The sequence below is a fragment of the Eriocheir sinensis genome, chromosome 4 (genome assembly GCF_024679095.1).
Source record: "Eriocheir sinensis breed Jianghai 21 chromosome 4, ASM2467909v1, whole genome shotgun sequence".
In the NCBI taxonomy this organism is placed as follows: domain Eukaryota; kingdom Metazoa; phylum Arthropoda; class Malacostraca; order Decapoda; family Varunidae; genus Eriocheir; species Eriocheir sinensis.
The window spans coordinates 11,484,069-11,496,441 of record NC_066512.1 but is presented as its reverse complement, the minus strand read 5'-3'; the positions used below and the strand labels follow the sequence as shown (position 1 = coordinate 11,496,441).

At 41.2% G+C, this 12,373-nt stretch overlaps 1 protein-coding gene across 1 annotated transcript in view; it reads left to right on the top strand.

Annotated features, from left to right (window-relative positions):
• Positions 1 to 12,373, top strand: part of LOC126982185 (probable ATP-dependent RNA helicase DDX46) — a 94,301-nt gene that overhangs the window by 30,999 nt on the left and 50,929 nt on the right. Inside the window, exons 8-11 of the mRNA XM_050834033.1 lie at positions 1,585 to 1,726; positions 1,843 to 2,023; positions 2,396 to 2,634; positions 9,817 to 10,029. Coding sequence (XP_050689990.1) covers positions 1,585 to 1,726; positions 1,843 to 2,023; positions 2,396 to 2,634; positions 9,817 to 10,029 — 775 coding nt within the window. The remainder of the gene's footprint in view (positions 1 to 1,584; positions 1,727 to 1,842; positions 2,024 to 2,395; positions 2,635 to 9,816; positions 10,030 to 12,373) is intronic.

Here is a 12,373-nt window from a genome sequence, read left to right as displayed (position 1 = left end):
ACCGTAAGATACTTTTGTGACATCATGGTGACAGACAGTGAGTGCAGTGCGTTTGTGGTGCCATGAAGACACCGAAGAGTAGAAATGGCCGGTGTGACGTCGACGCGGCCTTACCATCCAACCGACGCCCCAGGTGCCCCCAGGTACACCAGCCCGACCATCATGCTGCTGGGAGAATTCGGTTCAGGTGCAGTGCAATGTTGAGGCCCGTCACTCAGGTGGACTTATGGTTGGGGCACTCAGCACGCCGCTCAACATACAAGGCAGTGCAGACGACATAGATGTTCCCACGCCCACTGCCGCGCGGTCCACCTCTTCCCATCTTGTCACACCGGCTGGATAGAATAGCAGGTCATCGCTAAGCCCATAAGCTGAGTGACAGCCGACACCGCCTCTACCTGCACCCCCGACCCTTTTTGACCTGGGGTTGACCTTGGGCTTACACCTGACCCGTCATCCGAAAAACCACACCGCCTCCTACCGCACCAGCGCACTGCATTCCACCACCTCACCTCCCCCCCCACCACCCCAGACCCCCATATCCCTTTCACATTGTACATTTTCCTTTTTTTTTTCTATTCCAAAAGTGTTTTTGTAACGTGTATATTTTCAGCCTTACAGCTGCTATCATTTAATAAACCGTTTATTATTATTATTATTTAATACACACACACACACACACACACACACACACACACACACACAGGAATGCGCACGTACACACACACACACACACACACACATACACACAGGAACACAAACACACACACACACACACACACACACACACACACACACAGGAACACACACACACACACACACACACACACACAGATATACGCTAAAGTGCACTTGCTCATGTCGGGAGGGTACCTGCTGGCGCTTACGAGTCCAACCCTTGATCAGTCCGTGGTGAATTACACACATATATTCTCTCAATGTTTCTCAATTCTTTCCTGAATGTATCCAAGTTGTTTCTCAACTGCTTCCCGAAAAACTTGGGAAACTTCTGGGATACATTGTTGACATACAAAGATTCCTGGTGTGGACGCGCCTTAAAGAAACATAAATTATTTGATGATTTTGAAATGTATGCAAAAATATACAGAGAAATTTGCATTATGCGAAGATGACGTGTATCTGCTGAATTGTATTTCCTTATATTAGTTGTGATAAAGAAATAGATTTGTGGAGGAGAGGGAAGGGAAGGACATAGACGTAAGATCATTGAAAATATCCAACTGATTCACCGGCAATACGCACAGATTTCATGGAGTAAAAGTTTGAAAGGCCGTCCTCCTGGAGGTGGTCTGCGTGTGTGCATGTGTGTGTGTGTGTGTGTGTATTACCTAGTTGTAGTTTTACAGGGCCTGGGCTTATGCTCTTGTTTATTAGGAATATAAATGAATGTTATTATTTATATTAGGAATATAAATGTATGTTAGTCTTTAGTTGGCTGCTATTTTTTTTTTTTTTTCCCCCCCCCCTAAATTATGAGGTACGAGTGACCAATATTTCTCGTTTTTTCTTTTGTTTAACATTTTCACAAATACTTTATTTGATATGTCTATGTAATCCATGCAGAGCTGAACTTGAAGGAATCAAGGTTAAAGGTCAAGGATGCCCCAAACCCATCAGGACTTGGGCTCAGTGTGGAGTCAGCAAAAGAATATTAGATGTCCTCAAAAAGAACAACTATGAGAAGCCGACACCCATCCAAGTGCAGGTCTGAACCTGGAATGTTGTGTCAGACTGAAATTTTGTGAATATGATATAAATAGTGTTTGCTTTTATAAATAATTGCAATATTACATATGTGGCATCCTATTCCTCCACAACCAGGCCATCCCAGCCATCATGAAAGGTAGAGATGTCATAGGCATTGCCAAGACAGGCTCAGGGAAGACGTTAGCCTTCCTGCTGCCAATGTTCCGACATGTAGTGGACCAGCCACCCCTGGAGGACACAGACGGACCTATTGCCCTCATCATGACCCCCACCAGAGAGCTGTGCATGCAAATTGGTAATTTGAGGGTGTGCACTATGTCAATGAATGGACAGCAGCTTTTTCCCTTATTTCCTTTATTTCTTTTAGTATTTCCACCTTTGTGTATGAATTTTAGGAGAGAGAGGATTGTTGAGTCAAGTCTAAAGTGTCTAGTATCAAGTCCCCATTGATGACAGAGAAATGTTCCTTCTGGTACACAATTAAAAGATATAACCAAGTCACTTATTTTATTATGTGGATATCAAAGTAGTATAACTCATTCTTATACCTGGACAATAGATTACACTTCAACATTGTTAACATTAAATGATCTTTATGGAGGGACTTGAAACCAGAATGTATACTAATGTGCAGCTTATAAATGTTAAAATAATATCTCCAACACAGGCAAGGAATGCAAGAAATTTGCTAAGAACAACCTGAGGGTGTGCTGTGTGTATGGTGGCACAGGAATATCAGAGCAAATAGCAGAGTTGAAGCGAGGAGCAGAAATCATCGTGTGCACTCCAGGTCGAATGATTGACATGCTGGCTGCCAACGGAGGGCGGGTGACCAACCTGCGGCGAGTGACCTACGTGGTGCTCGACGAGGCTGATCGCATGTTTGACCTGGGTTTTGAACCTCAGGTAGGGAGGATGAACTAAGACTTGTACCATCTACTTGGACATCTTTGGGGGTGACTGGCTATGGTAGAGAGAAAAATTTACTATTTTCTTCCTATATGCTCTAATCTTGCATGCTCAAAGGCAACCCACTTTTAGTCCATTTCTTTGAAGCACAGTAATCCCTCCTTATACATTGATGTTAGGCTCCACATTACGTATAAGGAAAAAATGTGTATAACATTTCAAGTTAGTATACACGGAGTAATAGCAATCTGTGCCTGTGTTTCCTCCATGCCAATTCCCATTGTCACCACTGTGCGTGCACGGCCAACCCACCCATCTAGACTCCAACCACAAACACATGGATCGAATAACAACACACACACACACACACACACACACACACACACACACACATGCATGCACACACCAGACTCATCATGAACCATGGCCGATGTTTCTGACAAATAGAAACGACTTCACCATTTCTTTGAGTGTGTTAGAATGTATTAGGTGAGTGGCTCACATGAGCCAAACCTAGCTCTTGGCAAGAAGAGAGCAGTCATCTTTAACACTGCTCTCTTCTTGCCATTGGGTATGTTTGGTTTGTATGAACCACTCACCAAATAAGTTCCAACACACTCTAGGAAATGGCAAAGCCATTTCTGTTTGTCAAAAACATCTGCCATGGTTCATGATGAGACTGGTGTATGTGTATGCGTGTGTCTTTGTTGTTACTCGATCCATGTGTTTATGTGGTCGGAGTCTAGATGGGTGGGTTGGCCATGCACATGCAGTGGTGGCAATGAGAAATTCTGGCACGGAGAAACCACAAGCGCACACCCACAACCGCTTCTTCCTTCCATTTAACTGCAGCAACAAGTCCATAACTTAGGTAATGGCAGCACAAGCTGCGACAGCCCTTACTTTAGCAGACGACGCCATGTTGATACAGGGGAAGCGCTTTGTTTATGTTGTGGATGTGGATATGAGCAACCAACCTTGGCCGTGTGTGATGCACACCCGAAAAAGTTGGAGTTTCCAGTTGCCCTAGCTGCCGCCAACGCGGTGGGAAGAAAAAGGCCCAGTGCGACACCAGCTTACAGACGACCAACAAGTCGCTCCCGGTTGGGCGTACAGGCGTTGCCCGTAGCCCCAGCGGTTGGATAAAAACAGCCAGTGTGACACCGCCTTAAGGCAGTGAGGCCGCTGATAGGGTGAGCGCTGGCCCACAATAAACACAGCCACACACACACACGGTCCCCAATGAAAATACCGTTTGGGTGGCGCCGATGCAAAGGCCACGCCGCCGACACTCATCATCACTATCACCATCATCAGATGCCCGTCAGCTGCTCAACCCCAGCGTGCGGTCGGGGCTGCTCACACACATGCACCTGGCTGCCCGGATCCCACTCACCATGCTTCCCGCGGCCAATGGAAAGGCCCAGGGGCTGGCAAGGAGCGAGAATGGGAGTCAAGGACCACAACAAAGTGTGAAGAAACCCGGATTTAGCAGCCTTTTCCATTTCCTTTCGGGTCATATTTCAATTTCAGTTTTCAATAAAAATCGATTTTTTTGGGTCCCTATCGCAAACTTGAAACTCGCAGTCCTGGAAACAGTACTGTATTTTCGTAATCGTAGCCAAAGAGTATTTTTTCATCACATTGCAAAGTACTGATTTTAATTTTTCATAAAAAATCGCATTTAAAAATCTGCATACTTAATATTTATGGTAATCAAGGCTTGAAAATACATAGAATTGGAGATTTGAGTGTCGTGGTCATTTTGAAACAAAAAAGTAAAATCGCTTTGTTCTTACAAAGTTATTTGTACCTTATTCAGAAAAAAGTACAGTACCCTCCCAAGTTTCGCGCTATCATAGTTTCGTGATCCTTGAGTTTCGTGATCCTCGAGTTTTGCGCTCAGTCCTAAATTCTTACCATTCTGACCTTCACGCATTATCGCCCCGAGTTTCGCGCTGCTTTGACATGTACGGGTCATGTCTACCTAGCGTCGGCGTCACTCGCGATTCCTTAAGGCAGTGTCACATGGCCGCTTTCCTGCAACCGTTGGGGCTATTGGCAACCGCAATTGCCCATGCGCCTAACCGGGAGCGAGATGTCGGTTGTCCGTATGGATGGAAAATGGTTGGGTGTACGAGCAACCACGCAGCTGAATGTAAACGGGAGGCAGTGGCTGAGTGGTTAACGTGCCAGCCCTGCATTCGGTGTGTTGTCCATGATGCGGGCTCGAATCCGCCGCTAACCACCTGGGATTTTTCAGTCACCGCCGAGTGGCCTAAGACTACCCACATACTGTCCTGAAGACCGCCTATCAACCCAGACTCTAGAAGAAGCTGTGCAAGTGAAATCAAGAATGAGCTCCGAGGGGCAGCATGAGCCAATAATAATGATGCCACTATAAACAATTGCCTGCGCCATGACGGGCCCCGGCTGATCATCAGGCCCCTACTGAATAGCCTACCGGCGCTATTGGACACATGTAAAAAAAAAAAAAAAAAAAAAAAAGACGACCGCATTGGCTGTGGAGTGAGGAGCAGTGGAAAATGGCCAACCAAGAAACTCGTAAAGTAGACTGGCAGAGCTGCTTTATTTACTATTTAATCGATACAGGGTGACTGCTTTATTTACGTTATGAATACGGACAACCAACTTTGGCTGTGTGACACAAACCCAGAAAAGTTGGAGTTGCCGGTTGCCCCTATTGCCAACGCGATTGGAGGAAAAAAGCCCAGTATGATACCAACAGCTTTAAAGGCATGGTCACACAAGCTAGTTTCTTGGGAATTTTCCACCACAATTGTCCCGACAATTTTCTCCCTCGAATTTATCCTCAAGTTTGGTCACACAGAGGACTGTTGCATTCTGGGATATATCACCTGAAAAGCAAGACAAATGATGGATTCAGACATTGCAGAGTTTGTGCTTTGTGGTGTTTGTTGAAGAAAAATGAAAAAAATTAAAAGAAAATATTTGTTGGTTCCTGAGTGGTTAGCTCGGAGACAAAGGGAGAGTGTGTCACAGCTTGCTACCATTAAATGCTACGAGAACACAACAGTAAGGACCCAGACATGATGAGGCAGTGGCTACGCTTGGACAAGACTCAAGTCCAAGACCTGCTCAACCTGATTACTCCAGGCTTATCTAGCTTCGTGGAACTCATTGTGGTACTGGAATAAACACGCGGATAGCTGCTGGACCGATCAGCTGATACGCTCTACTTCATCTTGTGACCACAACTAACCGACCTTACGAGAAAATAACCGACATGCTGGTGAGTGAGTTTCTGACTAGAATTTCGATAAGTTTCCCGTGAACTGCAGCTGACTTTGAATCTCTGTACAAAATTCTCAAGAAACTAGTGATTGGGTGACCATGTTCACACGTGCTGGGGCGGGATTCACAGAGATGCTCAATAATGGCCCATGGTGAAAGCTTCGAACTAATGATTTAACAATCAACATTGACTTCAGATTCACAGAGCTTTCGTTTCGTCAAAGTTAGAGGCCGCTGATTGGATGAGCGCCGTCAATGATGTCATCAGACTCAGCGAATCACAAGCGTGTTTTCAGAACTGTCAGCCATTCTGCTGCGGTTTCAAAATGACCCGTTCTCTTTTCATATTTTCTTCCTTTTTACACAGTACATATTTTGAGATAACAAGTCAGTAAAGTGGGGAAAAAAAGTCAGCATCTCTACGTGCCAGAACCAATAAGCTCTTTTTCACTGTTTTCAATACCCCGAGTTTTGCGATCCGCAAATTTAGCGCTATACCTGTGGAACAAAACAAGCGCGAAACTCGGGAGGGTACTGTAGTTTCGAGATAATTGCACTTTTATACTGAACATCTTCCTTACACCATAAACAAGTGCCGAATGGAAATATCAACTCACCTAGTCCATTGGCCATTCCTTGGTAGTCAGTAGAAGAGGGTCTGGTCACATCAGGTCAAATTCAGGTCACCTATGTAGCACTGTGAGAGAGCGTTTTCGATAATCATGGCTCCTGGTCCCCTTTTATTTATATATATGAGTACATAATATCATATTTATATATCATATATCTCTCATATATAAATAACATATTATCAAGGTATCAGTGGCACCCACCCAACCTCATTGTTGCCAGGAAATCATTCAGAAACTGCCAGGCTGGTAGTCACGGTCAAATGTTGTACATTTCCTCCTCTTCCCAGTATGCTTGGGTGGTGTTGTCTTCCTATTGTCCATTCTCCTCCTTGACACCACACTTTCTGAGGCTGAGGCAGGACCAAAGAAATTAATGACAAATAGAAAAATAAAAAAATAGACATTTTTTGACCGAATAACCGAATCCCGCCCTTAAGGCAGCGTGCGTGATGCCGATGGTAAGTAGACGTGACCCGTACATGTCAAAGCAGTGTGAAACTCTGGGTGATAATGCGTGAAAGTCGGGATGGTAAGAATTTAGGACTAACCACGAAACTCAAGGATCGCGAAACTTGGGAGGGTACTGTATAGCTATCCATGTCTCCGTGATTGCTATAATATCTGATGTTCTGCCCAAGCTACACCCCACAGAAGATCCATTTTTTTCCAAGAACGGTGTCCGCACGCGGGACACTCAGCATTTTACAGAACCCACCAATATTTCCGCCTGCAGGTTACTCATCCTTTAGGGGTGAAGTGCTATTACTCTTACGGGCCTCCTTGCTCCCCAAGTTTGTGTAATAATCTTTAACTGCTCAGGAAAACTAGAACCATTAGCACGTAACCTTTTCTCAGAAACATTAACTACATCTCTGCTACCACTGTCAGACCCAGGAATCTTTTATTAACTCCTAAGGGCTGCAAAAATAATCTAAGGGGTGACTCCGAAAAATGCAAAAAACAGCCGATTTTCAAGTACATTTTTTGTAAAATCTCATGTGATACAATAAAACAAATGAAAATCATAGTGAAATGGCTAATAATAACAATTACAAATAAACCAATAAGGTCTATTTGTGCACATGAGGTAGAGGACTTGGCTCTATGTGGAACTTTCCTTGTATGCAAAAAAATTTTTTTTTTATCCATGACAACTTAACATGTGACTGAGCCTCTAGGTCTATGTATGCATGCATTTGGGTCAAATTGTTCATTTGTGTATTTCAGATGTAGAACAATAGCAAAAGTCACAAGGGAAACATATGAGAAAACGGAGGCGTCCGCACGCGGGACACTCAGCATTTTACAGAACCCACCAATATTTCCGCCTGCAGGTTACTCATCCTTTAGGGGTGAAGTGCTATTACTCTTACGGGCCTCCTTGCTCCCCAAGTAATCTCTCCCTGACATGAAAAAAAATATGGAGAACACCAACCTTGCACTAGAGGCTCTGAAAATCTCCACACCCTGATGCAATAGGTGAACACCGTCTTTAGCAAGCATGCAACTTTTGCCTTAGAAATTGTCCCAATTATCCACAAAGAGCCACCCATTGCTCTTGAAATGACCAGACTGCCAGCTACTTATTGAAAATTAACTTGAAAACTATCAAATGGCAAAAAAACACCAAAAAAAGAAAGCAGCAATAGAGGAAATATTTACTGCATTTAAAATATAGATGTAATTTTCTACGTATGTCCAATTTGACCTGCGACCAACCTGCTGGTCCCACCCACCGTCATAACTCGAGAACTACTTGTATACATACAGAGGTGAATACGTCGATGATACCTCAGCCCATTTATGTTGACTGTCTCCTTTTCTGTCCTTGAGGCAGACGGGTCTCATTTATAACCAGAAAAACATTGACATGTTGGTTTATGAAATGCTGAATAAACCTTGGTTCCCAAGTAGGGTTTGTTTCCCGGGATCCCGGGATCCCGGGATCCCGGACAATTTTCAAGGTTTAATAATCCCGGGATATTTTTGCAAATCCCGGGAAATCCCGAGATGAAAAATCATGAAATTAAGTATAAAAAAAAATAAAAAAAAGACAAATTTGACTGCAGGATAGTTGTGAACTTGTGAACTTGTGCTTCTATTTATATGTTTATACAGGGTGTCCCGTGAGGAGTGTTTTGTGTGTGTGTGTGAACACTGTGAAGGAAGGACTTACTGTTTAGGTATTCTCTTGAGTATTATAAAGCAGCCATGGCACTCCCGTTACCCGTAACAGAGCCCGTATAATGAACACCATGTCTGCATATTCCACTTTGCTGTATGTATACGGCATTGAGATGAGCGTGACAGCTTAAAAAAAAAAAAAAAAAACACACTTTCCCTCCTCGCGTGAGTGACCGAACAGTGACGGTTACCAGTAAACTGTCTGTCTGTCTGTCTGTTTGCCTGCCCGCACAGCTGATCGCTGTTGCCATAGTTCCCAACGTTTTAGCTACTTATTGCTAAGATGATACATAACTTTTTTTTTTTATGTTGGACATGTAATGTGACTAATGTCTATCATCTTCACATCAAAAATCTGAACGTGAAACTAGGTATAATGTGCAATTTTAGACAATTGAAAATCCCGGGAAATCCCGGGATTAGGGCTAATTTTATCCCGGAATCCCGGGACAAAGAAAAAGGTCCAAAACGACAATCCCTATTCCCAAGCAATGAAATGTTAAGGTCAACATTCTCAAACTTTCTTAGTCCTAATATTGTTCTCAGGATTTTGAGATGCCTAGCACCTTATGTTTTGCCAAGTGGCTAAATGAATGCTTACACTATGTGATGACATCTGTATTTGTTTTATGTCTGGTCATCTTAAGGAAATTGTGCTTAAAGCATTATGTACATCTATCTGCCTTGTTTCCCTTTCTTTTGATATCTCCTCAATCTCAGTTTCTTCAGGTGGTGAACCATCTCTGAGTACTTTTGTTTTATCACCTCTACCATTCCACACTTCCTTCACTCTACTTGGAATAGGCCTTAAAACTTGTTCCTCATCCATATCATTGGTATATGCCACTGTGGGTACTTTAATCCCATGCTCAAGGGATCATGGCACTTTCTTCCATTGTAAGAGTGTTTCACCACACCAGTTCTATCCAAATTCATTGACTATTCCAGATATACAGGAGCCTCTTTTCTATGAAAATACTACTACGTTCATCAATGTATGTGATCATATATTATCCTGTTTTGTGTAATGTTATCTTGTTTTAACTTGTATAAAATATAGTGTTCAGATGATTTTTTTCCCCTACAGGTTATGAGAATAGTAGACAACGTTCAGCCATCACGGCAAACTGTGATGTTCTCAGCTACATTCCCAAGACAAGTAGAAGCTCTGGCTAAGAAAATTTTAATGAAACCTATTGAAATAACGGTAATGGTCTTATATGTGTTTTATATGTTCTGTGGATGGTTAAACTATATTAATCTTAATAATCTTTCCAAAAATATTTGTTGGCATTTAATGGCATTGCAGCATCTGCAACATTAACATTTAATTGAAGATGTCTTTACATTTAACTGAAGTAGATGTCAGAAAATGTCAGTCAGCATGCATTTTTATATTCTATATATATATATATATATATATATATATATATATATATATATATATATATATATATATATATATATATATATATATATATATATATATATATATATATATATATATATATATATATATATATATATATATATATATATATATATATATATATATATATATATATATATATATATATATATATATATATATATATATATATATATATATATATATATATATATATATATATATATATATATATATATATATATATATATATATCATATTTCCCGCCATATAAGATGCACCAGAGTATAAGACACACCTATACTATAATTTGGCAAAATATAATTAGAAAAAAAATTAAAATTCCAGATTTTCCCTGAACTTAATGTATGTGCAGTATTACATTTGGCCACCTTACATAGTTATGACTATGATACCATACGTTTCTTTGTGTCTTTCTCTGTGTTCAAAGTGTTCCACTGTTGGTTGAAGAGTTACAGTGCTCTTACCCCAAGCAGCTGTGACTTAGAAATGGTAAACAAAAGGGTTGGTTGGTAGACTCACTCACTGCACAGTGTGCAGGCGGTAACTTTCACCGAGCACTGGGGGAACTAATCACACGGGGATGCTAGGTTCGATGGGCAATCTTGGTCTTGATCTTGACTTTCAGGGACCGGCTCAAATAGAAATAGACATTGGTTAATTTCTGTCAATCATATTATGTTTTATTACAGTTATTTTTACAGTGAGAAACAAAAATGCGTTTACAATAAACATTTTAGTCATCCACGGATATCTGTTCTTTCAAACGTGTATCACAGAAAACGTCAGCTGACTGGGCTGTTGCACAGCAGAAATACCTTCTGATTACTCCGGCCATGTTCGCCCCACGGTCGCCGAGTTGAGTCACGTCAGGCAGCACCCTGCTCCACCAATATTGTTTCCGTGTAATAGCCACTTTAACCTCCAAGGTACCCGGCACACTGGTGACTGGCGCGCCACAGCGGAATTGTGTTTTGTGTTTAGTGTTCACGCTGTGCATCACATGTCCTCCTCCTTTCTTCTCCTTATCCACACTTTCCTTTTCTATTGCATCACACTATTCATTATTTAAAGCCATAAAAATTTGTACCTTTGGCGTATACCGCGCAGGGGTAACTTTTTGGCATTTCCTGAGTGAAAAAGTACGCATTACACGCTGCAAAATACAGTATATTTCATTCTGGGGACATTGGGAACTTTTGTGTCAAAAGGAGGTATTTTGGGTGTTGGTTTCATACCTCTAACAATAACCCCTAGGCGTACCAAAACCTAACCATCGGGGTATAAGATGCAGGGTGATTTTTTGACTCTTCTTTTTTTTAAAAAAGTGCATCTTACATGGTGTGAAATACGGTATTATATATATATATATATATATATATATATATATATATATATATATATATATATATATATATATATATATATATATATATATATATATATATATATATATATATATATATATATATATATATATATATATATATATATATATATATATATATATATATATATATATATATATATATATATATATATATATATATATATATATATATATATGTCTGTTAAACGTGATAGTCAGTTCAATGTTAACTATTTTCTTTAGAAAATCTCTTTTCTCGGATAATAGTCCTATTCTTTTGTCAATTTGGTGATGACTTCACCGTAAGTGGTCATCTTTGTATCCAGATCAGCGATTTCTTAACCCTTCTTCAGTGGCTTGAAGTGTTCGTGGAGGAGTAGTTTCTGCTCGCTGGTGGAGAGAATGGCTGGTGCACGCCTGGTGCCCGGTATTTAAGGCGTGTCTCCCTCCCGTGTTGCGCACTGCTGATTGGTTAGGCTGGTGCGCAGCACTCCTGCATACTCGGGAGAGCCTGTAGATCTAGGGCCTGCTTGTTTAAGTTGGGCTCCATTTCTTTTATGTTGAGGGCTTCTAGAATCGGGAGGCGTCGTTGTCAGCATCTTGCGATTATGTCTGTGTTTTCTTCTAAAATTTTCCTTGTTAGCACTGTATTGTGCTTCTGTAGTAGGTGTTGGCGCGGGGCTCCGGATGTCAGGTGGTAGCTCATTCGCCTGCTCAGGCCTCAATATATATATATATATATATATATATATATATATATATATATATATATATATATATATATATATATATATATATATATGCAAAGAAGAAAGTAGAGAGAGAAAGGGTCCCCTTGGAAAGGAG